The sequence below is a fragment of the Halichoeres trimaculatus genome, unplaced genomic scaffold (genome assembly GCF_033239565.1).
Source record: "Halichoeres trimaculatus isolate MK-OKI-2021-1 unplaced genomic scaffold, fHalTri1.1 fHalTri1_scaffold_21, whole genome shotgun sequence".
NCBI classification, from domain to species: domain Eukaryota; kingdom Metazoa; phylum Chordata; class Actinopteri; order Labriformes; family Labridae; genus Halichoeres; species Halichoeres trimaculatus.
Window position 1 is genome coordinate 19,779,466 of NW_027437199.1, and position 27,646 is coordinate 19,807,111.

A 27,646-nucleotide genomic window follows, 5' to 3' on the forward strand; every position below is an offset into this window, starting at 1 on the left:
CCGGCTTACTTCTTGAAGCTGACATTCCTCTTGATGAATCTATGCCGCCTTCATGAACCCGCCGTAACCTCTAACTCCTGTGTACTAAAGATGGAACATGTCCACATTATCCTCATTTTTTATGAAGTGTGACCCATAAACACACCATTCCTGAGCTGGCCATTGAATACAAACATTTTATCAACAAAATACATCCGGATTGGCTTACTATAAACAGTCGTCCTGGAGAATTATACTCTATGGTAAAAAAAAAAGTTGATACACGAAAATGTTGCCATAAATTTAACTTGAAGGTTTCTTGGTGGGTTCATTATTGGTGTTAGGTCTCTGTTGATAATACAGTTGTGCTCATAAGTTATCATACCCTGGCAGGACCACTAAAATTAAAATTTTCTAGTTTTAGAGTTTGAATATGGTCAGCCCTGTGCCTCCATCGCCCTATGGTCCCGCAATTCTAAGACGTTTTCAAATGGGGTCCTCTGTTCCTATATTTTTCTTAAATTTATGCCATACCTTCCCACAAGATTTGCTGACAGCACTTAGGCTAGTAAAATGAATGAATCAATGAATCAATGAATCAGTGAATTTGTTCATTCAAAAAGTTTAAAACAAGACAAAACAGAGATAAATAACAGGTACAATGTATTGAATGAATAAATTAGTAATTTTATTTTGATTAGCAGTAGCAAAAAAAAAAATCACAATCACAATCACTGCAAAAATAAAATAAAATAAAATAAAATAAAATAAAATAAAATAAAATAGATAGGCTGAGTCAAACCCTTATTTTCATTTCCTTAAGTCAGACAAACAAAAGACTGAAAAAAAAAACATCTAAGAAATGAGGGGATGATTGGCATTGTCAAATCTTTGGACACCTCATTATACCATATCCCTGATTTAAAAAGTTCATCAAAATTTCCTCACAGGTCCTTGGACAGTTATAATTATCTCTCCATGGCTTGATAACCAGAAAATCTGCGCAGCACTGGATGAAATGAGCACAGTTTATTAACTCGCTATTTATACATAGACCCTAATTGCAACCAGTCGAGACACAGGTGTGGACACTTGACCCTATTAGCCATTTAAAGTAGTGTTTGTCAGCCTGTGTGATCATTATCAGGCACAGTAATCTAGGGTGCGCAAACTTTTGGTTCGGGTCATTTGGGATTATGGTTTACAAAGAGCACACTAAATGATGCATTAATAACTGCGTTCAATTGACACTCTGAATAAAGAAAAAATCTGCATGATCAAATTTCCTACTCTCATATTTTCTGAAAACTTGTCAAATCCTGTCAGCTTGAATGAGGATATATATACCTGCTAATTTCATACAGTTATATAACTGTATGAAATTAGCAGGTCTAAACCTGTGTAATGTGTGTCACGATTTGGCGCTATATAAAGACAGACTGATTAAAATGTACATAATAATAACACCGAACACTGTTATTCATTGCAAATATTCGGAGCTGTGAGAATTTCCTTCAATACCTAATTTAACGATCTTTTCTTCCTCCAGTCTTCCAATTTCCGTGCACACTCAAACGCAGCAAAAGCCATAAAAGCTATAATGCGTCTCTAGCAATGTTTCAACACGGGTGCCGTTCATACCATTTTATTGTGCTGATAATCCGCTCATATTCACACATCTTTGGGCTCACAGTGTTTACGTGATGCCATAGCAGTGTGGACCACGGCCACGGAAAGCATCAGGGAATCCCTCTCTTTATTTGCGCGCTGACGCAAGCGAGCATCCAACCTAACCTCTGCACGGTGTCTTTCACTGCATGTGCCAAAGGCGCAGTACTGATGCTGCCAGGGGTTCTTTTGTGTCATATTAAGGACATCCATCTGGCTCCCCCGTCTCCCAGCGCTGGGATTTTACTGCAGGAAAACTCCCTCTGCAGCCTTTCAGCTGATGTGACACAGCATTCAGGTTATTACAGATGAAAAAAAAAAAATCACGTTTAGTTTTTCATTTGGTTAGTCAATTTCAACTGATTCTGATAGCTTGACATAAACTACCATGCACAGTAAGTGTTATCATTAAAATTTCCCTTATTTAACAGAATCCATAAAAGTCACATTTTTATCCCATTTCCTTTTTTGTTAGAAAGAAGTAAGCAATGATTTTCGGCTAGATTGTGTTTTTCATTCTGAAATAACACACGTTTATGAGCAACAACACAGTTGTTTGTTTTTGTTGGGAAAGAGCAATTTATTGTCTGAAGCTGCCATCCCCAAACCTTTAGAACAATACATGTCAAAATACAAAATAAAAACAAAAAAAGAAAAGAGGCAGAACAAGAAAGAAAAAATGCCACAGACACTAAACGAGGGACACAAATTGTGTGTCTAGATCGATAAGATCCATTTTAAATAAAATCATGTTCGGTATACACCTTTTAAAACCATTTTACAAAAAATAATACAATATATTACAAAGAGTTTTCCATTTATTAGTCACTCAGTTCTTCCTCATCACTGAAGTAAGCACTCTTTTTGATCCTGGGTTTCCTGGAGTCCGAGGATGCTGAAGCATCAGCTTCATCTTCTTGAGACAAACGTGCTTGCTTCCTCCGTTTCTCCTCCTCCTCCTCAACACAAGCTTGCTGTAGAAACATAAAATAACAAGACATCTGTGTGAAAGAAAGTTTCCCCTGTTACCCTGTTAACACTGTGTATTGATTCATATGTATTTACATATACCTGAAAAGCTATGGCTTGGCTCAGACTGTCCAATTTTGGGTCCTCTCCCTCTTCTTCACTTTCTTCTTCTTCCTCGCTGAAGATGGAAGATGAACAAATACTTATACAATTATACAAATAATTTAAAAAAAAATCTCTCGGGGCTAGCTTTAAAATACATACACATGCTCAGGTTGTTCAGCCTTTCTCTTCTTTTTCTTTTCTTTCTTCTTTGGGGGTTCCCTCTCTCCCAGGATATTTTTGGGGCATGCATAGCTCAGATGGCCTGATTCCTGTGATATGTAGAGAAAACACACACATAATCAATACATATACTTAAATTTCAATAACCTCACAGGCTAAGATAATATTCAGAAGGCACTGACCCCACACTCATAGCATTTAGTCTTGTCCGTGTAGTTTCTCCTCCTTATAAACTCAGTTGCTCGCCCGTTGTCTATGGCGATGCTCGCTTTTACTGTTCTGCCAAACAACTGGGAATCACAACAAATGATCAACTTTGACACTCTGTTATTTTCACAACATAAGGGTGACAAAAATATGTTTATATTATAAATAGACTCACCTGCTTGTTGTTCACAGCTCTTGCACAATTATGAGCTGATTCTCTGTCCAGGAAAAGAACAAATGCCACCCCTTTGCTCTGCCGAGTGTTTTTATCTTTAACAATCGTGACTCTGAAATAAGCATACAAGATGCATTTTACAAAAACTTATAACAATAACATTTCAAAAGGAGGGTACTTCAAGCATTTTGCTAATTCTTTTGGGTCATGTGCACCCTCATAACTCCATCTATATTAGCTTTCTGACACATGGGGTGCCTATTCCAGCTGTCTTTGGACATGAGGCAGGTAGACAGTCTTTCACAGGTCAAACACATAGGGACAAACTTTTACACTCACATCTACAGGCAATTTAGAGTGATCAATTAACTTTGTGAGCATGATTTTAGACTGCAGGAAGAAGCCAAACAACTCAGAGAGTACGTACAAAAACTCTTCACAGTTTCTGCCCAATCAGGGGATTAATCCAGGAACTTCTTTGCTGTGAAGCAACAGCACTTCCCCCTGCACCACTGCATATCCCAGAATAATACCAATATGGTTAGAAGATGATAACATTAGCAACTTACTTAACAACTTTCCCATATTTTGTGAAGAGCTGAAATAAGAAAAAGATCTGTGTCAGTGGCGTTTGGTGTAACATAATTGTGTAATGAGAATCTATTTTTTATGTAAATGTCATCAAAAGCTGCGTGTATCTAATTCAAACAAAGTGACAAATACAATCAAACAATTTAAGAGTATGACTTACCTTGTGGAGATCATTGTTTGTGAGCGAGAATGGTAAGTTGGACACATACACTGTGCTTTTGCTTGGTGCTAGTCCTCCACTCATTGTGCCAAAGTTACCAGTTAAGAGTTTCTGTGAGATTCAGCAGAAAAACAGAAGAGGCAGTGGGCTCACTTTACAAGACACGGTTGTGTTGTCAAGGCTATTGCAGAAAGCTCAAGGGGATATATGAAAGAATAAAAAAACAAAACAAAAACACAACACATAAACCCTGGCAGGCTGTCCTTCATTTTAAGATCTGTGGATTGTAATGTCAGAGGGTTTCATGTGTCACATTTCAGACACCGAGCCTGTAAGAAAACTGTCTGCAAGGACTGAACACTGCCTCACTGCTTTAATACAAAGACGCGCAGAAAAGGGACTGGGAATCAATTATAAGGCAATTTAATAACACAGTAAGCTTTATATTCTACCAATTCACCCTTTATATTGTTGTAGAGTTCCTACAATTAAAACACTTTGAAGCACATGAGTAAATTAATTAAATAACTTACCAACACAGCCTGAAATCGTTGTTTTTGATAGCATAAACGGAGTTTTGTTTATTTTGAAGCCTCTCTTGACTAGCAAACGAGCGCCATGTCTTCGTCGCTTCTCGATGACGTCTGTGCGCCTCTCGTCCAATAAGAATGCAGTATTCCATGACGCTTACGGAGATGCTAAGCTAACTGAGCGGTAGTGGAAGGTAAGATTGTTTCATTAGTTTAGGTTGACTGAAACGTATTTACTGCAAAATATTGAAAAGGCCTCTTTCGTAAAGGTGATATTTTTCACTTGAGGTCATTATTTCTGATTTATGGGTGGCAGTTTGAATGATTTAGCTCCTCTCAGGTCAAATAAAACGTGCTAATGTTTGCATGTTTGCAGAACATATAGAGGTATCCTGTTTAGCAGTGCTAGCTGCCTGTTTCCCATAAAATATGCTGTAGTGATTTAGCCGTCTTAGAGAACGTCAAACGCTTATTTTTGAGTGTGTTAATGTCATGTTGGTCCTACGTTCAGCTTTGTATTTGATTGTGCACCTTAAGCCATGAGGCAGTTCACTCTGCAGATAGAGGGCTTAGATTGTAGATCACATGTTGTTAAATAAGATTTTTTTTTTTTTTCATTTTTAAACTGTGCTTAGCACCTTATCGTACCTCAATCTTACCTGAACTTATAGAAGGATACGACATGGCTATTATCTTCCGTTTCACCATCAACAGAATATCTATTGGGTTGATGCTCTTCAGGAGTAGTGACATGAAAAGTCTTAAAACGTGTGTTCTTTTACAGGTATCTGTTGACGGTTGTAGAAGTCTCTGAGTTGAAAGTAAGTCAATGGGTTAGACTTTCTTTGTAAGATTACTTCAACAATATCCCAGTGGCGCAATCTCCAAAATGCTGATTCAAAAGCCAAAATACATGCGAGCAGATCAGTGAACCTTAAATATTCTACTTAACACATTTTTCTCTAAAACATTTTGAAGTTTTTGTATCACATACCATCCTGCATGCATCTTCAAGTAATGCATTCAAAATGTCTTTCCTGGAATATTACCCTGTAGCTTTTAAAGATACTTTGCCTGAACTAAGACAGCCATGAATATCAGACCCTGTTTGTTGATTTGTTGAACCACCCCTGAATAGAAGCTTCTGTGGTACAGACAGATTTTCTGACACCTTGTCTCCTGCAGTGACATACAGGAGAGAGAGGAGTATACGAGATGTCTACGATGAACGATTTCTAACAGAGAGACCCGTGAGTGTGACTTTAACGTCTTCATTGTCTGTATGTAATATATTTTTTTCTTATATTTAAGGGATTATGTGCAAACCAGCAAAGTGATTCTTGTTGTAGCATGATTAGTTTGTTTGGTTTGTTAATATCGTAGTCTATAGCAGTGCATAGACAGGACAAAGGTGCTAGAAAACCAAAAGCACATCCGGCTCATCTCAACCATCTTTTTTTAGAAATATTTGTTTTTTATTTTAAATTCTTTGTCTTCATTATGAAACAAATATATTTCCCCCCCCCCCCCTAAAATACATTTTTGCATTTCTGAGGATTTTGATAGTTATTTGAAACTGCCACACTCCAGGTTTGAGTGAGAAGCAGCTGGACAACATGTCCCACTGTGCACAGCTCACCTGAGTTAAGTAAAGATACTCTGTAAGATTTATGTTATCATTAAGTGAAAAAGTCTTGAAAGGCTCCTGTAAGCCAAAAGTTATGCATAGAGACATTAATAAATGAGAATTCACAAAGTTAAATCAATCCAACAGTTTTTAAAACACAGTAGGAACTGTTAATTTCAAACTCAATGTCCCCATCCTGGTAGGGTCCTTACCCACGAGGTGCTGGAGGAGCGGAGAGGAGGGGCCCCTTTGGCCGTCCAGAGGAGGAGTACGGTCGGGGAGGATACGAGTATGAAGGAGGCCCACGGTTTTTCCCCAATGGTGGAGGCCCACGAAATTACCATGAGGATCAGAGGGTCTACCACGGGGACAGTCTGCATTTCCCAGCTGAGCGCAGACCTGCTCCACCTTCAAGGAGGGTGAGAACTTAAGGATGGCACACATTACAGGATTCTTTAAACCTTCACACATTTAGAAAGCACACACCTGGTGATAACAAAAGACAGGTCGCACAAGATCTCTCTCTTCTGATCTTAAAGTGTGTGGTCTGCACTCCAGAGCAAACCACACACTGACTGATTCTTCATCTGAGTATCAGCTTCTCCATGCTCAATTTTCAAATCTTGTGTAATAAAACGTGACTTAAGTGTTAACAGACATGACGGAATGGGAAAAAGCAATGATGGTTGTTTTCGGCCTCTAAAACAAAATAAAAAACCCACACAAAAGAAAAACTATTATGGAGAAGTCGTGAAGATGGCTGGGTTATGGGCGTTTTTCAAAACAGTGTGAGTTGGTGGTGAGTAAAGTTGTCACAGATAGGGGTGCACCGCTCACAATATTCTGACCGATCAACGATCACCAATCTTTAAAATGCCTGACCTGCGGATAACGATTTGGGCCGATACCGATTTTCACTTTTTTATTTTTTGTAACTGACAGCATATACCTTCAATGTTCCAATCTTATTTTATTAAAAATCATTGAACAATACCTTTGAAACAACAAAATCTTTACATTTTAACTTTAACAACCAATAACGTGTCCTGGGTTTTAGGTCTCAGCGCAAAAAGCAACAATGTCTGGCTGTCAGACCTTCATGGAGGTATGTAAGATCAGTTTCATATGTAAGGATTGGCCGATCACCGATCTCTGATCACTCCAAAATTAAGGAAATCAGCATCGATCGATCGGTGCATGTCTAGTCGCAAGTATTACAGATAGATTTCATACTTCCTCTAAGTCAGTCAGCTGAGTCAGCTTGTGTCTTGATTGGCTTTGCTCTGGTACATGCGACATTACACGCTGTACCTGCTAGGCTTCTCTCGGGGCGCCCCATGGATTTTCAGTCGCAAATATTCAACATGTTCATTATCTACAATCTATAAATCCGAGGCCTTCAAAACGGCTCTGACCGGACAAAATCACACTTAACACATCCCACACCTCAGGGAAATCACACATAATGTCATTTGCAGACTTCAGACAATCTGGCCTTTGTTGGCTTTGACCGTAAGAGGTGTGCACCCTCCTTTAGTTGTGGGGCAAAGAGGGACAGTAAAAAAAAGAAGTTTAGGTACTCAATCTGACTTATTTGACCTAATCAATCTGAGGAAGGGACATAAACAGGAAATAAAATCATGCCTGTAAAACTCATCAGATTTCACCCAAGATGCTTCATTACAACTCAGTCATATGGAATTTTGTATATTTAAATGTACAGGGTTTTTTTCTTTAACCTGCTTAATGTTGTTCTTTGGTTTGTTTGTGGTTGGTCTTATTTTTTTAAATTAATTATTTAAATACTAGTTTGAATTCTGTCTTTTCTCCTGCTGTAGGAGGACTATCCTTACCGAGTACCCAGGGAAGAACCACACACAGGACGGCCTTTAGAGTTTGGGTAAACTTCTTCTCTTGTTAAAGGAGTACTCTGTAAAACTGGACCTTTTCAGCATCGTCATCATCATCGTCGTCACGGACAGCAGGGGGCAGTCTTTCTCTTCTCATCCTGCTCAGAACAAGTGCTCTGTGTTTAATTCCTCTACTTCAGCCGGGGGATGTATTTCTCAGGACCCAGCCTGTGAGGAAGAGTTTGAAATGTTTGTTTACACAGCAGGAATCATAAATCATGGTCAACTCTGACCCGTGTTGGCCTGCCTCACCTTATTCACATCTCTCAGAGCTCAACTGGTTTTACACTTTAAAGGCTCCTCAGTCTAGATCTGGGTCCCAGCTGAACAGTGTCTGTATTTAGGATCTGGAGTGGGTTGCAGATTTGAAGTTTTAGACCTGTTTTGACAGTTTAACAGGATTCACTCTGGTCCCACTCAGACATCTCACTGAACCTGTTTAATGTTTGTGAAAGTGAATGACCACAGTGGAGTGACTGTAAATTTAAATGTCAGTTTTCTTTTTACTTCTTCTCAAGTTGGGTGTCAAAGATCTGCAGCTCTGTGTTGTGAAGCGTTCATTTCTTTCAAAGCATCACATGCTTTTATCTTTTGACATTTTCATACGATGTGTTTTCTTTCCTTTTATTTCATCAGTGCCCGAGCTCCACCTCCTCATAGTGTGCGGAGCCAGGGCATCTACCCTGCAGCCAGATCACTACCTGAGGGTGGAGAAGACACGCTAGTGCAAGCCATCCTCAACCTGGACAGAGGGTAGGAGTAACTACACACTTAATCACTGCAACATTTTAATTCACATTTTATCAAATGACCCAGAAGAAGCCAGCCATGTGCTGTGTTTGGGTAAAAAATCTTTGTTCATAACAGCCTTCATATTCCCCCATATTTGTTTCCCAGGGAGGGAGAACACTACAGGAGAAAGGCTGCCCCCTTCCCTCCTCTCAGAGAGCGATCCCCTGTGCGCCGTGATGTGGCTCGCTCCCCCCACAGTCGCTCTGGCTCCAGCGTCAGCAGCAGGGGGTACTCGCCAGACAGAGCTAAGGGCCTGCCGTTCCCCTCGCAGCAAAGCAAGAGTACGTAGAGCTCAGCTTTTCTTCCCCTGGTGCTCCAGACTTCAGCTGGGCACTGGGAGGTTTAAACTCTGTCACGCTCCAAGCTGCTAAAGATTTAGAGTTGGCACATCCTGAAATGTACAGATGGTTTAAACAATGCTCACAGCATCAGTGAAAGAAGTTTGTAAAACACTAAACAAGTTCAGGACAATGAGCTGCAAAGTGAGAATTTATTTTCCAGAATGTTTCTCAATTTTCCTCCATTTCTTCTCAACTGATCATCTGTTTGATTGACTTCCAGGTCTAGATGGTCTTGAGGGTCATGCAGGAGCCCTCGAGCACCACTGGGGGGCGCTCTTTCCTCAGCAAACAGGACATGATCCTACAGGTCTGTACACTGAACCATGTGAATCAGTTGGGACCTGGGTGACAGTGTGCTGATTTTTATTCCCAGCACGTCTCCTTCACCCTCATCATGTCAGGAAAATGTCAGAGTGAGGAGGAAAGGAAGCTTTGACATCTGCTCCCAGACTTGAGAAAGACGAGGCTAGAGAATGTTTAAAACTCTATAAAACATGACTTAGACGAGTGATTCTCAAAATCAAAAAAGTAGTTACACATTTCTTCTTTTATTGGTAAAATATGAACACAATAGGGTTAAAATTTAATGGAAAACAGTTTTTTTTTTTTAAATCTTTTTTGACTTTTCTTAGTCGAAGATCCCTGATGTAATTAAACCAGGGTAATGATGGTATCAATGGAGGCGGAATAATTTAGAAAATACAGAAACGTGAGCATATAGGTTGTCTAGATGTCTAACAACCAGCTGAATCTAGTGTCATAATCTTGAGTTGAAATTTTGTTTTTTTTTGTTTTTTTTTTATTCAGCAGGTGGTCACTGGTTGTAGTGAGGTTTGGGAACCACTGACCTCAAGAATAACGACTCAGAATGATTGTTCCTAGTACAGTTACAAAAGCCTGTTTGACACAATTATTCTGTCACCCAGGTCTCTAATATTTATTTTTCTTATGAACTCAGATTGTTTTTGTTTATGTGTCTTTCATATCATCTTTTCATAAACTATTTTGGACACATGTAGCATTTTCCAAGGTTTTCTTTAAGGATGTTTGATACCACTTTTTTTCATACCCATACCAGTACAAGTTCTCCCTCTAGAGTACTCACCGATAGCACTGGTACTTTTGATACATAAAATTTCAAGTAACAGTGACAGATCATTTCTGACAAAGACAGCACAGTCACTCTGACATTAAGGACATGCTCACACTGGCAAACTGTGCCGTGCTTGAGCACGATTCACGTCTCTGCTTTGGCACGCTTCTGAGAGGTGGGCTTCAGCGCAGTTTACTTTATGCGCGAGAGCCAGCACGCGTGTGATCCACGACGTATGATCACCGCGAGCGCATCTCACGACAACCATTTTTAACAGCAGGGCGTTTGAGGGATGTGTCGGGTCATGATGACTTAATATGAGTCCAAAAGTCTCTAAAGTTGCAGCAGTGCTCTCTGTGTCTCATTGTGCTGACTCTGATGTGATCGCGCTTCATGTAAACAGACGGTTCTCGATAACATAGACAGGCCGTGGGCATGCAAGATACCCACTAAAGTCTGGTTCATAATTGGAGTAGAGTGACCGTTGGCCGTACTCTCCAGCAGGGGAACGGCACTGCAGCGGGGAAAATCATGCTTAAGCATGGCACGGTTTGGATGGCCAGTGTGACCGCGCCCTAAGTTTAAAACTAAATACAAAAAAATCTCTATGAGTTTGATTTGTTTTAAATAAATTAAAAGAAGTGCCAAAAAACACAAACTAACAACTGTCAGAGTTTAAGTCATTTTTAAAAAATAAACTGAAGTGCAGAGTTAACAGTTTAACTGTTAACTTTTCCTGGTTCATTCATCTTGTCTGAACAGGACTGCAGCAATGTAGTGCCAACTACTGGCAGGAGAACTTACTGGATGTAAGACTTTTTTTGCTTTAAGTATCGGCTTTTTGTATCGGCAGCCTTTAAGAGTAATGATACCTTGAAATAAAGCTGGTATCTGCCTGATACAGATACCTGGTGTTGGTAATCGCCCATCCTTAGTTTTCTTCATTGAACCAAATGCATATTGGTGAAATAGGTGTTTACTTTAGCATCCAAAAGGACTGTGTATATCACACTAAATGAAGGCTGCTTCATAACGAGGATTGTCAGCTATGGAAAGGAAAACTCTGAGAAAGATCATTTGTAAAAAGAGCTTCGTTTATACGTTTTTAAAGCAGCTGTAGTTAAGGCATCAAGAAATTCACAAGTTTTCTGAAGTGAAAGATGATTGTTGAATGAATTGAATTTGAGCATTTTGAGTAGATCAGTGGGTCTGCAGCTGTCTTCAGTGTCACACATGTCCAAGCACTACATGTGGATCTCTTGTAATAGAGAATGATGTTGCTATGTGTCAGGAATCTGTTCATTTTCAGTTGTAAGCATGTGAAGCATGAGGACAGTGAATGACTTAACCCTTTGCTTTTCTTTCAGTGTATGAAGAGACGTATTCTCAGAGCAAGATGACTGGTACGTAAAGTTCACTGTTTTTGTTTGACTCCTGATTTCTGAGGAGTAGCACCCTACATCATACTGGGTCTTGAAATTGATTGATTTTTCTGTTCAGATTAATGAAAGCAAGATAAGATTACACGTGGAAGGTTTGTTTTAGTTCTACACAAAGGTTAGGATCGTTAAACTTAACCTATTCCCAGTCTGGGTAACTCGATAGAGACAGAGAGCGTTTCTAATATGCCCCGTAGCCAGCCTCCCTCCCCGCTCCGTCTGCCACTTTGTCAGGCCTCATAAAAATGCCACCAGGTCGTGTGTGGACGAACATGGAAAGGGTGTAGGATGTCTGATGGATATTCCTGAAGGCACAGCTTCCACATGGAGGTGTTTTTGTTTCTTTGTGAGCTGCTCGCAGATGATGGGGTTATTATTTATTTCGGTAGACTTGGTTCGTCAGCTAGAAAACACTTGGAAGGTGCTGGAGAAAAGTTATTAAAGGACAAATGGAAAACAGGGAGGAGGTGGTGTCTGATTGATGAGTGAGAGCCTGGAGAAGAAAGAAATGTACATCATGTGCAGGATAGTGAACCATCTGTTTTAGGATTGTTCCAGATGTTTGAGTCCAAGCACTTGCAAGGAAGCATCGCAGGCTTATAATTAATTTCTACACTTACTTATCGTCCTTTTTCATGTCACTCAGAGTTGTAACTTTCTTGTTTCTCTTTTATTTTTCTAGAAAAAATCCCAGGCCTGTCAAGAGAAGGCTCCCCACACAGCGCAACCTCAAACAAGGTGAGAAAAAAATGACAAAACTCTTAAATAAAACACAGTGAAATGCTTTTTTTGCTTTTGTTTTACACAACAAAAAGGAGTTAAGCCTCAGCATTTTTTAAGTGTTAACCTTTTAATCTAAACTCTATCGTGTTGACTCCATCGTTGTCACTGCACTGCAGGGTGCATCTGGAACTTCTTAAATTCTGTCCTGGTAATATGTTCCCATTGAAGTATGGTAATGGGTTTTAAAGTGGCTCTCACGCAGAGCAGAAAAGCCATCAACTCTGAGCTTTGTTTACCTGTGATGTAAGCAGACTTCAATCACATGAGCTTGTAATGGTGTGGGGAACATGTTGACAGAAGTACAGCCTGTGCTTCTTTCCTTTTCTCCCCAAAGATGCTTTCTCAGTAAGTATTAAAAGTAGATCAGCCCTGTTTGCTAATGAAGCTTGTTTTACAGATATTCTCGGTTTCTAACTGCGCAGAGGAGTGTAAATAAAATCAGATGTGATTAGACGCAGGTTGTGGCCACCCAGAAGCGAAGAGGCTAACCCGGTAGCCCACGTCATAGCTTTATCATTGGATCTTTACCTCGAAGCAAAGAGAAGTCCCAGAGGATCTCATTTGGATGTGTTTAGACCGTTTACAAAGAACATTTGTTTCCTTTCTCTGGTGAAACGTATGAGTCACGGCGTCTGATAGCTGTGACTGTCCAGCTGGTTGGGAGTCTGGTGCTTGTGAGAAATTGATGTGAATCATGAAGGTCAAAGGAAAGCTTCAACGTGTCTGTAAGAATCCAGCATGTTTTATGTTTGGATGATGGTAAATTCTCATTTTCTCCCCATCACTGAAAGGTGTTTATCAGCTGATGAAATAATAAGTATAGAGCTGATAAAAGCTACAAGAGATGCAAAAATGCTGCACAGACACATCATATTGTGAAACTGACTGTCTGGGCCAAGGTAACGTTCAGTTTTTCAGAGAAAATAAAAAGCTTTATGTTGGCTCCATAACCTCATAAGAGAGGCACAACCATCAGCCAGAGAGAAGCTAATTTACCAAGTAACAGCTGACTTGTTTATGAAGCAGTGGCTTCTTCTAGCTTATGCTGTCAAATTTAATCACTATTTTTTAATTGTTAAAGCAAAAACGCACACATGATGAACTGGCTCCTTGATTAAATTGCTTGTTCTTGGAAAAAAACATAAAGTATGGTATGAAAAAAAGCTACGCAGAGTAGCAGTCAGACTTCTGTCAGTTTCAAATGCTATTTATGATGTTTTAACGTATATTTAGCTATTCTAAATAATCACTCATCTTTAAGGACAACAAATTTTCAACATAATTTTGTTCAGGTTTACATCTGTGATGTGATGTTGTGCTGGCCGGTCATGACACAGCAGGCTTATTCTCGGTTTATACTTCTGCATCAAGCCTGTTACCTTGTGTGTGGTTTTGCTACTGACAGTGGGAATCTCGTATACCCGTACGTGTATATCACTCATTAGATGACATTAGAGGCATTTGGCTGCCCTAGGGGAGTCATAGTTACTCCCAAATTTCTTCACTTTGACATTCAGAGCACTGAGCAGAAATCCCACTGAGTCATCACCACTTGTTTGCTGGTCTTTCCAGTGCTTTCTGGTCCCAGTACATTTTCTGCTTCATTTTTTCACAACTATTTTGAGTGTATACTCATTAAAGCTGATATATGTACTGTACGTAATAGAAACATGGATATTTAGGTGTGCACCAATCACAATTTTCTGGCCGATAACCGATCTTTAAAAATATCTGACCTGTTATTACCGATTTGGGCCGATACCGATTTTTACTTTTTAATTTTCTAGCTGACAGCATAAACCTTTATTTTATTAAAAATCATTGAACAGTACCTGTGAAACAATACAATCTTCATGTTTTTACTTAAACAATCAGTGTTCACTCAGTGTCCCGAGTTTTAGGCCTCAGAGCAAAAAGCAACAATGGCTGGCTGTCAGACCTTCCCAAAGGTATACAAGATCAGTTTCATATGTCAGGATGGGCTGATCACTGATCTCTGATCCCTGATCACAGATCACCCAAAATAAAGGAAATCGGCAGCGATTGATCGGCCAGCATGTCCAGTCGGTATGAAATGTCTAGCTGATGTGTGGTGACTCTGGACATGTTTTAAATACAAGAAGAACGATCCTGCTCAAAGGATTGCAGGGCTTTTGATCCATGTTATCTGCAGTTTTGAGGAGGTGGACATCAGACTGGGGGAATGCATGCTGAGACTTTTGTTTGGATAAATAGGGATGTCCCGATCTGATACACTGATCAGTATCGGCTCCCGATATGGCTATTTTTGGAGGATCGGATGGCATCAAATTTTGTTACGTGATTGGGTCCGAGCCAGTTTTCAGCACTGTCACGCTTTACGGTTGCTGTTAATCAAACCATGTTGCAAACAAGTCCACTGTGTAAGACTACTTTTCTTTGGAAAGCAATGATAGTAAAACAGTGTCTTGCAACATCTGTAAAGTGAGTGTTCCTCGAGGAGGTACAGGGCTCACTTTAAGACAACAAATATGATTCTTCATTTACAACAGAATCACCTCATGGAGTATGGGATTTATCAGACAAAGGTATTGGTATTGGATCGGTATTGGCAAAACATTTGAAAAAACTGGATCAGAAGTAAAAAAAATCTGTATCGGGTCATACCTATAGATATCTGCGTACCAGCGCAGCTTAAAATCAATATTTTCAACCTGGGCCATAAATCTACTTGATGCTGTGTTGCGAAATCCAGTCCACATTTGGGTTACTGAACTGCCCTGAATAAAACAGAAACATTTACTCCCACTACAGTATAAAATGTTTTTCTTCTCCTCTTGTGTACAAACTTTACATTTGTATTTTTATCCTTCAAAACTATGTAACTTGATTTTGCTTGAACTCAAGATCTGTTAGTTGTTGGAAAATTGCAAAAAAAAATATCTTTTAAGGGCTCATGTTCTCTTTTTTCTCCTACCCTCCATGGAGATCCTCATGAGGCAGACTGGAGTATTTCTTTATTCTCCGAGTTATAATTATCAGTAATAAAACAGCTGGCCTAAAACACCACAAAATTAATGTCTGCTGAAAACAGTTGCTTCATTAAGTTGCTCCTATCATTACTCCTCTTGCTCTTTTGCAGATGCTCTTTTTAATATCAGGCAAACACTCATTATTTCCTAAAAGTTCACTTTGAATGAGAAGCCAGCACAGCTGTATCTTTAAGTGCCTTTTTAATGTCCCCGCACTTTTCATCTCACTCATTAGCAGCCCTTAGATCTTTCCCCCAACATGCTGGAGGTAATTTGTGTGTTGACATTGATTGCTGTGGTGGGCACCTGGATATCTTAGTAAACTTTGCCCTTTCTTTATATGTCACAAATTACCAGATAAAACAAAGTCTTTCCCTCTCCTCCCAAAGTGCATTATTTTGGAAGAAACACCCACTACCGCCCAATCAACTGCTGTGATGAAAGTTTCCCCGAGCGCCCCACCCCTCCACACACACACACACACACACACACACACACACACACACACACACACACACACACACACACACACACACACACACACACACACACACACACACACACACACTGCTGCTCTTTTGCTGTGTTTGATCTAGCCCGTGGTGCATTGTTGTCCTCTGTTCTGAGGGCACAAACCCGTAACCTTGGCTAAGATGAAAGACCTGCGCTGTGCCCCCAGTAAAGCCTGCACTCCTGGCCCCGACCGCTGCCTGCTGTGGGGATTCAACAAACACACACGCAGGCTTTCTGGAGCCATCCCAGACGGAAGAGAGCAAAGAGGGGGCCTAAAGAGCAGCTCCGGCTCTGGCTGCGAGCCACACTGGCCCAGTGGGTGGGAGAGCACGTCCTGTGACTGAAAAGGTCACCAGGTTTTGTCCCCCTTGAGCCATCAAATTCCTGTCAGTTCCCGCATGATAACCTTTAACCGACCAAGAGTATTGCTGTAATTTAGTAATGGGAACCAAAAAAAGAAGCGGTGCGCACGCAGGCAAAAACCTGGTGTAATTTTAAAGGAGGTCTTCCAGTCATTGTGATATTTTTAACCGTGTCAGCAGGGCGGCTCCAGGGAAAGTCTGCAGCCTTTTCTTCTTGTACCCCTGATGTTTGCTGTAAAGCCACCATCAGGTTTGTATTTGTGGTTCACAGAGGAATGTCTTAACAACTATTCAATAATTGCCGTGACATTTGGTGCAGACATTCATGTTCCCCACAGAAGACTGTGCTGTGACTTTGGTGGTCCTCTGCTTTTTCCTTATGGGCTGGCCTTTCAGTGTTTCCAGTACTCTGATAATGTCCAGGCTGCAGCCTTTAGTGTGGAGAAATGAAGCCAATGCTGGAGTGCAGTTCCTCAAGTGTCCACTTGAGGCTGACAAAGCCAAAGAACCCCAATCTGAGGCATTTTACGACATTGTTGATCCCTTTCCATGCTACCTTGATAAAAGTAGTTAGCTATTTTTTGATTTTGAGGATTTAAATGTTCTGTTTTGTCCTAAATGGAGATGCTAGAAGAAAGAAAGTTCCGTAAACTACTTTAAAAGACTTTACTTGCCTATAAAGCCCTGTTTCCACCAAGCAGTTCCGTTTGTTTCTTCTTGGTAAAGCACGCATTTTGTGGTGTTTCCTTTGATTAAAACCAGGACAGGACCCCAGATTACCAACTCGTACTGTCCCACTTTTTGGTACCCTTCAGTTGGGGTGCCAGACATACCAATCTGACCCCCGAAGGTGGCACTAGAACAACACAACAAAGCTTGATTGTGCTTTGTAGCAAAGAGCCACATGCTAATCACAAAGAGGACAAATTGCTGGATGTCTTCCATTGTTGCTCTTTGTTTACTGTCGCACTTTTCTTCTTCATTGGATTTATTAGCAGGGTACACTGTGTTGCTCTGCCATGCCGCCAAGCATCCGACTTGCACGCCGCCTTCCAAGAAAGGCAGGGTTGGCTGTGAAAACGCCAACAGGATCAGGCTTTACCGTCTACCAATGCGACCCGTACCAAAGTGAACTGATCCATACCGGACCACTTGAAGAAAAGGGGCCTAGGTGTGAGCCAGCTCCTCCTGACTAGATTAAAGAAAATATATTCAGACAGGGATATTTTTTCATGCATTTTGAGAAGGCTGGAGACTGACGAACACGGTGTTTCGGCGACCCGACCATCGCTCCAGGGAGGGAATTGTTGTAGGAATAATCAGATGATGCTGTATGAGCTGTGCGTTTTATTTTTGACCACAGTCTGCTCTGAGATGTGCCATCTCTTGGTCTTCTAGAGATTTAATATGACTTGGTCTGTGGCCTGTTTCCCTTTATGTATGCGTGGACTTTGGTCATGGCTGGGCAGCTCTGCGTCCTGGACAACAAGCTCGTAATAGTATCAGGAAATGAGCAAACGTAAATGAGCATTCATCCAAGTTGGCCTCATTTTTCTCCTTTTCTCTTTCTTTTGGCTCTTAAAGTAATACTTATGGCTACTAAAGTTTCCTTCCTCCTCATTATAGAGCTCATCATGTCTTGTCCAGCCAGGTTTCCTTCACTGAAGATATAAAATAAACAGCTGAAATGTCAATTTCAACAATTTACATGGTAGAAATATTATGTTAAGCTGGGTTTTACCTTTTTATTCACAAAGCCATTACAGAATTACCCCCTTATTTCATTCCTTCAGCTGGTAATAACGGTGCATCCGCAGTGCAGCGGCCTCAGTATACTCAGGCTCTCAGCTGTAGAGGTTACAGTGTATCTAAGCGCCATCCTTTGGTACACCTCATTAACCACGTCTTTCCTGTGAGGGTACACAGTCAGTAGGTCACTCATTGTGACCGCTCACAGAGTCACTGACCTACAACCTATCACATCCTCTCCATTCATGTAATGTTTAGTTGCCAGTGTTGTCATTTTGTGTTCCAGTTTACACACAACAAGCACACATAAATGGGACGCATTCCCCCTATGGTTGTTGATCTTTACATTTGTCTTATTGGACAGTTTTCAGCAGATCAGATGTTTTCATTCTTATTGTCTTATATAACAATTTACACACTCTTTATACTGTACATTTCACAAGTGTATTTGAGGTAGAATAAAACTGAAGCTAACTTCAGGAAATTAGTAAAAGCACAATGCTTGAGGCGGTGATTTCACCCAGAGACTGTTTTCTTTAATACAAAATGTAAAGAAATAAAGTCCCTGTCATAAATACTATTGTGTGCTGTGCTGTTAAAATAAATTTGACGCCCAGAATTTGTTGAATTTCATTTTGAATATCCTCCCCAAAATTAAAAAATAAGATATTTGTGAAGTCTCTGATTTACCCACTACCCACAATGGGGGAACACCCCATAGGACAGGAAGTTATAGAAACCACCCAGTCAAACTACTTCCTCCACATTTGGTTGTTTGTCAGTTTGAGGCCTGCTTTTAATTATTCTACCCATTTTTTTCCATGTTGCAACAAGGTTTGTTTCCATTTCCCATTTCTTTGACCTCTCAGTCATCTTTAGGTTCATGTTATATTGCTTTATGAAGTCCTTAAACCAGAATCAGAATCAGAATTTCATTTCAGTTACATCCCTTCCAAGAGGTATAAGAAAACAAACATGGGGAAACACAAAAATGGGATTAACCTAGGAGCAGCCAGCTGCCCAATGCCCCTTTGCAATAGGTATGAAATAACAACATTGGGAGAAGATCAAACGTCACTGCTCAGCCACGGGGGCGCGCACACAGCCTTACACGGGCCCTATTTATTTCATTTCAGGAACACTTCCTTAACCTTTGGATTGTGTTTTACAAATTTTATCTGATTCCTCATGTTTCTGATGATAACTTCCTCAGAACTTTCTAGAAATCATGTGTTGAAAGGTCAAATGATTTCATGGTTTGGGTGGTGCAGTTTTAACAGTATTGGCTATCTCAGGCCACTTTCACACTACAGTCCTTAATGCTTAATTTAGATTTTTTTTGGTTGTTTCTAAACTGTTACCTTTCTAAATGTGGCCTGTCTTTAGACTGCAATAAGAACCGCTCATGCACCTGAAGTAACCCACGTTCTGAGCTGAACGTTAACGACAGCACAGAACAGTGATTACAGAAGCGACCATGGCCCCGGGTTTTTGAGCTTATTTTATAAAGTAAAGTTGCTTATTTGGGCTTTGTTTGCTGCCCGTATGATCCCCGCCTGTTTCTCTCCCAGCTATCCACAACAAGAACAAGTTCTTTAGTTTCACTTTTGTTTTCTCTGTGCGCTCCTCTCTCTGCCCCTCTGCTCTCTGCTTTCTTCCATGTTTGCATACATTGAGCGTGACTTCTACTCCAGAATGACATCAAAGTTGCATTAAATGTGACCTGGCTGTTCAGACTGTGGTCGCATTTAAAAAAAAAAAAAAAAAACTATCCAATGTAGTACCACACTTGAAAGTGGCCTGAATCTGGTTACAAAATGTCAGATTTAATGTAAGCTGTGCTGTTCAGATTGTTAAAAACACACCAGATATGAGTCACATTCCAGTGAAAAAAAAAATCTGAATCAGGTCTCTTTTGACTGCAGTGTGAACATCGCCTTAGTTTTTCATCAGAACAAACTTTCCGTTCATGTTCCCTGACCTCTCCTTTAACCAGCCTTTTCTCTCCTCTTGTCTTTCAGGAAGAGAACCATCCTCCTGAAGTAGAAAAAGAAGATCACCTCCCTGCTCCGGTGGTGGAGGAGAGCCAAAAGCCGTCCACAGACAACTTCCTAGAACGACGAGCCCTCGCCATCGCAGCTAAAGCTCAGGAAATAGAGAAGGTACTTAGACAAATTGCCACAACTTTGACATTCAGAATCGACTTGAAGATCAGTGAAAGGAGTTCAAAATGAGCCAGCAGCAGGTTATTTTTCTCAAGGGCTCAGTGACAGATAACATACCTCGTATTTCCATGGGCAGACTTTTAATAAAGTCTTTCTTAAAGCAAAGATTCATCAATTTTAACAGAGTAGCGGTAGCACTACCTTGGAAAATGACTGCGTTTACAATCCTCTCATTACAGGTCAGTAATTTGTCAGACTTTCTATAAATGTCAGCCTGGTATGTGCGTGACACATGATGTATCCTTGGCAAACAATCCCTTTAATACGGTGGCCTTAACTTCTGACTCACATGTGGCTTACTTTACTGGCAAAGCAATACTGCAACAGAAAACCTATTATGTTGCTAACAAGACAGGAAATTAACTTTCTGTCCACCAGTCACGACATCCAGTACATCCTGAAACTCACCTTTTTAACTTTTAAGGCTGAAAACGTTTCTTCTTCAAGGTTAGAGGAGTCAGTGTCTGAAAGATGCTCGTAACCAACTTTATCATCAGAGTTTTTCTGTTTAATCTACATCCAGCAAATCTCCCAACTCTCCTTTTGTGCTTAAATAAAGATGAGTCAAACACACAGGCTGAGGTTATAGCATTGGAGTTCAAGGTACAAGCGCCCATAAACGAAAGCAGAAACTTCAACATGCTATAGCAAACAATAAATTTGAGGGCCAACCTCTTAACAGAGCGCACAGCGCCCCGAGCTCCAGGCTCCAACTCTGCTGGCTTATCTAATGAAGCCCATTCCTGCACCAGTGAGCACCACTGCTGCTTTACTGGGACCATTAAACCTGAGCCAGCTCTGCCCTGGAGCTCACAGCGCGCTCGCACATATAACCCTGCCGCAGAGCCTATAGGCTGCTATAACACTGCTGCTGACGCTGCAGCTCCTGACCTGTTTTATAGCTCGTCTCTTCTCTCCCATCTGCGTCTCGCTTGTTTAATTGAGCTCATTGTGCAAACTTCTCCTCAGGTGTTTGAGAAGTTTAAACACTGACACCGCACATGAATGTTTGGAAAGGGTTAGGGTAGTTTGTCTTTTTATTTCCAGTTAAATGGATGGATACTACGCTTTGGAAAAAAATATGAAAGATTTAAAAGGAGGAGACAGGGACTTCTAATTGTAGAGGGACATGGGGAGGGTTATAGATACGATACATTATTCATGATTCATGGTATTGACAATGTAGAATAGAATAGAATAGGATAGAATAGAATAGAATAGAAAATACTTTATTTATCCCAAGGAGAAATTCAGGAGTCACAGCAGTAATCAAAAAAAAGTAAGAAAGTGTATAGAAAGTGCAAAAAGGTCCATAAGAAGATAGATGATGACAGCTTGTCCATCATTCTTCAGTCGGCCATCCTGTCTGCTCACAGCAGGTGAAGTTCTGCCAATGTGGCGTTGGTGTCTGATATTAGCTCCGTTAGCCATGTCTGTGAATAGCATGATGCTACTCTGCCCTCTGGTATTCCATCTGTTACTGGGTTAGCATGGCTAGCTCGTCCATTTTATTGGAGATAGATCTTATGTTCTCAATAACGATGGATGGAGGGACAGGTCCATGTCGTCCCTTCTTAGCTCACACCTGAGAACCAGCACGTCATCCTCACCTCCTCCTCCTCCTCACCTTGTGGGGAAACACCAGGCCTTGCACCAGTTAGCACTGACATGCTACAGGCTGTTAACAGCTGATTTCACATGCAAACAATGTGACTATGGTTACATGTAGGATCTCCAGACAAACACAGGAGAAAAAGTAGTAAAGCTATCACTGAAGATAAAACAAGTCTGTTGTCAATGACCAACAAATGAACCATACAAAGTAATGATCCACTCCAAATACAAAGATGATGAAAAAGAGATGAAAAAAATACAAGAAATGGACAAAGAAGAGAGAGCTGCTGCAACAGGGCGGCACCTAGTAACATAAATATGATAAATAAATAAATAGAGTATGATAAATATTCTAAAATATTTTTCATAGAATTAATTCTCAAAAAGAAAATGGTGGAATTCTGGCACAATCCAAAATATTCAGTTATTGATGTATTTTTATTTTAACAGATCTTCTCAGGATTTCTGTCTCTTTCATAGTTCGCCCCCATCATCTGACAGTCTGAACAATCGGCCCTTTCTCAGCCTTTTTGATACCCATGCTGTTCCCACTTACTGTAATAGAAGTCAGCCTTGTTTTTTTGTAAAACTTGGGATTTTAATCTAAAATTTCCCCAGCATCTCTCGTCAAAACCTTTTCAAAGCTCTAATCAAAACCCAGGAGAAACACTTTCACATGATGCTTGGTCTCCAGCCAAACGTGGCATTTGGAAAATGTATAAGCACTTGTCCTGTGGCTGGTATTAATTTCCCATCATGCCCCAGACACAGCCAACACTCTCGAGTCAGGCTTTCTTCATCACGGCCAAAACAACAGAGTCACTTTCTCATGCGGCTTGTTTCTGTTGCAGTCGGCAGCCCGTGTTTTTGCCTCCTGACAAGTGTCAGCCAGATGTTTGGCTTTCTGCGCCCAATCTGGTCTAGCCATCTCGTTCTACACACAGGGTCACAAACACGCCGCAGCCGGTAGCTCCTCGCTGCCTCTCTGTACGCGTTTCCATACATTCAGAGCTGCTCTTTCCATCATCAGCCAGACATCGTGCTGGGCTGCGTTTATACCAGCGCCGCAGTGTGTGTTTGTGTAGCTAAGTGAAATTGGTCTGCTGAAATTCAACCTGAACCCGCTCTCATTGTCAGAGTTGACTTTGGCTGCAGTACAGACCAACTGCTTACATGAGTGACAAGGCATGAGAGGCAATAAAGCATACGATGCCTCACTCCTCCTCAGGATCCAGGCTGTGCTACAAAGAGAGTTTTATTTCATTTGTTGAGGAAATCTAAACATATTTGGCTCCGAGACAGACGTCCAGACAGTTCCAGCCCGTTTTTATTTTTGGTACAAAGATGGCAGAACTGGACGGAGGCCCTAACTCCTGCTCTTTTCTGAAGCCAGGCCTCTCCTGCTGAACCGGCTGCAGGAAATAAAGTAGAAAGAGTTTTTCTCCATCGGGGAGTTTAGAGACAGTGACAGTTCTGGAGCGACCCCACCCTAAGTCAAGAAGCTGGTTCTTTCCTTCCTGATTGGATAACAAGGGAGGGGGTTCAAGGAAGTGCGATTGAATTCAGGAAGTACATTTTCAGCACATTGTTATCGAGGAACAACTCTCTGTGTTTGCACAGAAGTAGTTTTCGACACTCTTGATTGGAGACTTCCTCAGAGGAGTTGATGTTGAATTTGTTTTCTTTAGTTATCATCTGTTAAGTGGAGTAGAAAAGACTGAGAGGAGAGGTATTGTCACTGGATTCAGCCAAGTGCAACACAAACTGCTCACAGGTTTTTCTCAGCCTGCCTGCTGGATCACGTTTTACAACTAATTAAACATCAGTCAGTGTCGCAGTCAAGCCTCCATAGCTCAAGTCTGAGTCGAATCTTGAGTCACCAAAAATAATCAGAGTTTAGGTCAAGTCATCAAAGAAATGATCTCAGTTGAGTCTGACTTCAGTCCTCCTTGCCTGAATTCAAGTCCAGTTCGAGTCCCCGGTACCTCAGCCCAAGTCCTGGAAAAGTCTCCAGAGCCGGACACAGGAAACTCAACCTGTGAAACTTTAAGTATCTAACTTTTAGAATATAAAACATTATGATTAATATATAAGATTGAGTTCAGGATAAAGAATGCTGCTGTTTGACCACAGATTGTCTGTTCAAACCATTTATAGAGTGAACAGCATGGTTCCGCCATTTACCATTGTACAGTTTGAAGCCTAAATTCCCCTGCCACAGGTGCAGCCATTGAAGCAGTTGTGCAGCCAGAGTCTGCAAAGTAGAGACTGTGAGGGATTCTGGGAGAATCTGAGTGGAGCCGGGTGACAAAATAATTATTTTATTCCTTTCGCGAGTCTAATCACTTCCTGACTCTACCTCCTGAAATATTTTACAATCCCTGAAAAAAATACATGAGAACGGCAGCTGTCAATCATCCTTGAATGTGACTATAACGTTGTTTTTAACCTCGTATAACTAAGGGTAAGGAAACTTTTCAGAAAAAAGAGGACCTGAATACAAGGCAGCCAAATAATTTCTTCAAATCACCACAACAATTGGACGTGAGAAACATTTCTACCAGGTGTTTTAGTTTTTTAAAGTTTGATCACAGCTCATCTGGAATGACTGGAGAGCTGAATTTTTTGACCTATACTACAATCAGCCACCAGGGGGAGCAGTTTTTGTGGAAACCTTACTTCGAGCTGAGCGAGATGACACCAATTTTTTTTACGATCTATGGTTTAAACATGGGCTGACTGTGCTGGACATTTCTGATGTGCAGAAAACCAACGAGTTTAATGACAACCACCACAAGAAACGCAGGAACAAAAGCTTTTTCAAGCGCTCTCAGGGCGTCTCTGTGAAGATGGGAACACTTGCTTTCCCGTGAGTGGCACATCACCCCAGTTCCCATCTTCTTGTTTTTCTTATTTAATAAAATAAAGAATATAAATATGTAGAATAAATTAAAATGTCCCTGTCTTCTCTTTTATGTTTTTTGTACAAAGCAAACATTTTTCCGAGTTGAGTCACGAGTCCAACATATCCAACTTTGGTCAGAGTCCATTACATAACCTTAAGACAGTCAGGGAAGGCACCGTAGGTGACAGAGCTTTCACCATTTCCACCCCTTCCTTCTGGAACTCCTTACCCAAACACATCTGTGACTGCTCTGACCTCACCACATTTAAATCCCAGCTCAAAACTCATCTTTTTAGAATTGTTTTTAATTGTTAATTCTTAAATCATTGTGTTGTGTTTGCTTTGACTTCTTTTTATATCTGTTTTGCATTTTGGTAAGTGTCTTTGAGTACTTTGAAAAGCACTATACAAAATAAATGTTTTATTATTATTATTATTATTATTAGTAGTAGTAGTAGTAGTAGTAGTAGTAGTAGTAGTAGTAGTAGTAGTAGTATTATAAGTGTCTCACAAATTGTGTTTTTTTATGTTCAACTCAAATTTCCTGTAAATGTTTTCTTCATATTGTTCAAATTCTGCCAAGTCCGTCAGCTGTTTAAGAGCTAAACTTCACTGAGGAAACATCCTCTCTCAGACTACTCTGACTTTCACAGAAGCATAGTGAAAACCTAAAAATAAGTATCTAAGTTAGCCCGGAGCAAAGACGCCACCTTTAGCATTCAATGAATGAGATTTACTCTCGCCTGGCCTCATTTTACACGCGTGCACAAATCTGCACCCAGCTCTCATCATTGTCTGTGTCCTTGAGTTAGCCTGCAGCACACTGGGTCAGCTCTCATGCCTGGCTTTCTAAGACCCAGTGTCAACACGGTTAATTCTGTCCCATTCAAAACCAGGAATGAATTTACCAAGAAATGCGAGGTTAGACGCATAGTGAGTGGCGAGAGATGAGAAACATGGAGGGACAGATGGTTTAGACGAGAGCAATTGATGCGAGTGTCCCTCAGGTCCCAGAATCTCACTGTCCTATAAAAAGGGCCTTTGTGTGATGAGTATTTTTAGATGCAGGTTTATATTTGATGCTTTAATTTGACGGCCATAATGAGGGAAGAAAAGAAAGCTGGAGCAGCATAACAAAAGTGTTGATGTAGTCCTGACATGTTTGATTCCAGCTGTCAGAAATGTACTTCCTGGGTTTCATCTTGAATGACAACAAACTAAGCGTCTTTTGATTTTAAACCCTTAGAAAAATACAAAATTTTGTGTTTTCAAAAACACATAACCTGCCAGAAATATTATTGATTCTTTCACCCTCTCCATTCTCCAGAAGCAGCTCTTTATTCCTCCCTGTACTCTTTTGTTTCCCAAGCCCCTTATTACAGAAAAGCAAAGTTTTGTCATGTCGCATGCTGAAAAGGAAAACTCTTCTGCGTGATCTGTGTCAGGTTTTTAAGCACTGGAGATTCGCTACACACAAGCTCTGAAAAACACTTTTCCAAGGCTCATTTCTTTTGTAGATCCCAGCAGTCTTTGCTGAGCAGCAGCTTTCTTTAAGAGACATTTGAGGCTCGGTGTGAAATCGCAGCTCCCAAACAGGACATCAAACCTCTTCCTCATTGTCCCTCTCACACCTGTCCTAAGCCTCTGAGCCACCACTAAACCGGGCTTTATGACCTCGTTGGGCCTTTCTTTGCTTTATAAAAGGCCCTTATTAAACCGGAGAGGAGAAGTGTTTATCTTGTGACGCTACATGATGCGTGTTAACACCAGAATGATCAGGCTGCAACATTTGCACCAAGGTGTCAGGCAGAGCAGGAAGGAAACTACTTTTCATCACCTTAACTTGGAGCTGTTCAAAGGTTGAGACTGCGGTCTGTTAACACCTCTTAGTCGTAAATCTACAAACTGAGTGTTTCTGAGAGGGAACACCTCATCTTGTTTTTCTTCTGCTATTTCTCAAGTCTCTGTGCTCGTGTCCCTCTTCAGGTGTACCGCCAAGACTGCGAAGTATTCGGCATGGTGGTTAAGATGCTGGTGTCGAAAGACCCCAACCTGGAGAAGCAGCTGCAGGTTCCGCTCCGGGAGAACCTCGGGGAGATCCGCGAGCGATGCCTGGAGGACCTCAAACAGTTCATCAGCGAGCTGGACGAGGCTGTACGGCAGCCAGAAACTGCCTCTGACTGTGACACTCTGACCTGATCTTTTCTATGTGACACTGAGCATTATGGGACTGACCGCCACACAGCGGGGCGACGTTTTTGGATTACTGGACTCAAATGAATCTACCACACAGCGACAGGTGGAGTTACTCAGACTGGAGAGGATGAAGAGTTGATGAACAGTGTTGGTTTTCAACAGACCTTTTTTTACCTTCAGTTTTCTGTGGCAAAATAATAATTTCAACCTTTTCTTTGTTTTCTTTATTTAAGAAGAGATGTCACTTTCAAAACATGATGTTGGTGATGATAGAGAGTAGGCCCCTCTGTAAGCTCGGTCCTTTTCCAGAAGAAGAGGAATAAAACGGTTCCTTTTTGGAATATTTTCAGCTATGTGGGTTTTCTTTTTGGATTACCAGTTATCTGATTTGATGCAGCTACAATAACAGTTCGTCATCCTGTATTAGTTTTTACAGTTACAAAGAAAGGCCAGCGCTTAGTCCATATGGTTTATTTGTTTCCCAGGCTTACTGAACAAATCCCTGCGCTGAAAAAACTTCAC

General features: G+C 40.9%; 2 protein-coding genes across 3 annotated transcripts; one reads left to right on the forward strand and one right to left on the reverse strand.

Moving 5' to 3' along the window:
- Window positions 1-2,195: 2,195 nt before the first annotated feature.
- zcrb1 (zinc finger CCHC-type and RNA binding motif 1) lies at window positions 2,196-4,686 on the reverse strand. Its single transcript, XM_074698082.1, has 8 exons — window positions 4,568-4,686; window positions 4,035-4,145; window positions 3,853-3,881; window positions 3,284-3,395; window positions 3,084-3,191; window positions 2,881-2,990; window positions 2,719-2,794; window positions 2,196-2,621 (listed from the first exon to the last, which is right to left on the reverse strand). Exons 2-8 carry the CDS (start codon window positions 4,116-4,118, stop codon window positions 2,469-2,471), a joined length of 672 nt encoding a protein of 223 aa, XP_074554183.1. The 5' UTR covers window positions 4,119-4,145; window positions 4,568-4,686; the 3' UTR covers window positions 2,196-2,468.
- Window positions 4,676-27,340, forward strand: pphln1 (periphilin 1). Of its 2 annotated transcripts, none has more exons than XM_074698080.1 (12): window positions 4,676-4,758; window positions 5,349-5,385; window positions 5,750-5,814; window positions 6,395-6,610; window positions 8,030-8,091; window positions 8,738-8,854; window positions 8,999-9,174; window positions 9,455-9,541; window positions 11,695-11,730; window positions 12,449-12,504; window positions 20,206-20,346; window positions 26,915-27,340. In XM_074698080.1, coding segments are annotated over exons 2-12 (1,170 nt in total). In that variant the 5' UTR covers window positions 4,676-4,758; window positions 5,349-5,384; the 3' UTR covers window positions 27,128-27,340. The 2 variants fall into 2 exon arrangements, with proteins under 2 accessions (XP_074554181.1, XP_074554182.1); XM_074698081.1 differs by lacking the exon at window positions 4,676-4,758 and adding an exon at window positions 4,774-4,833.
- The last annotated feature ends 306 nt before the right edge of the window (window positions 27,341-27,646 follow it).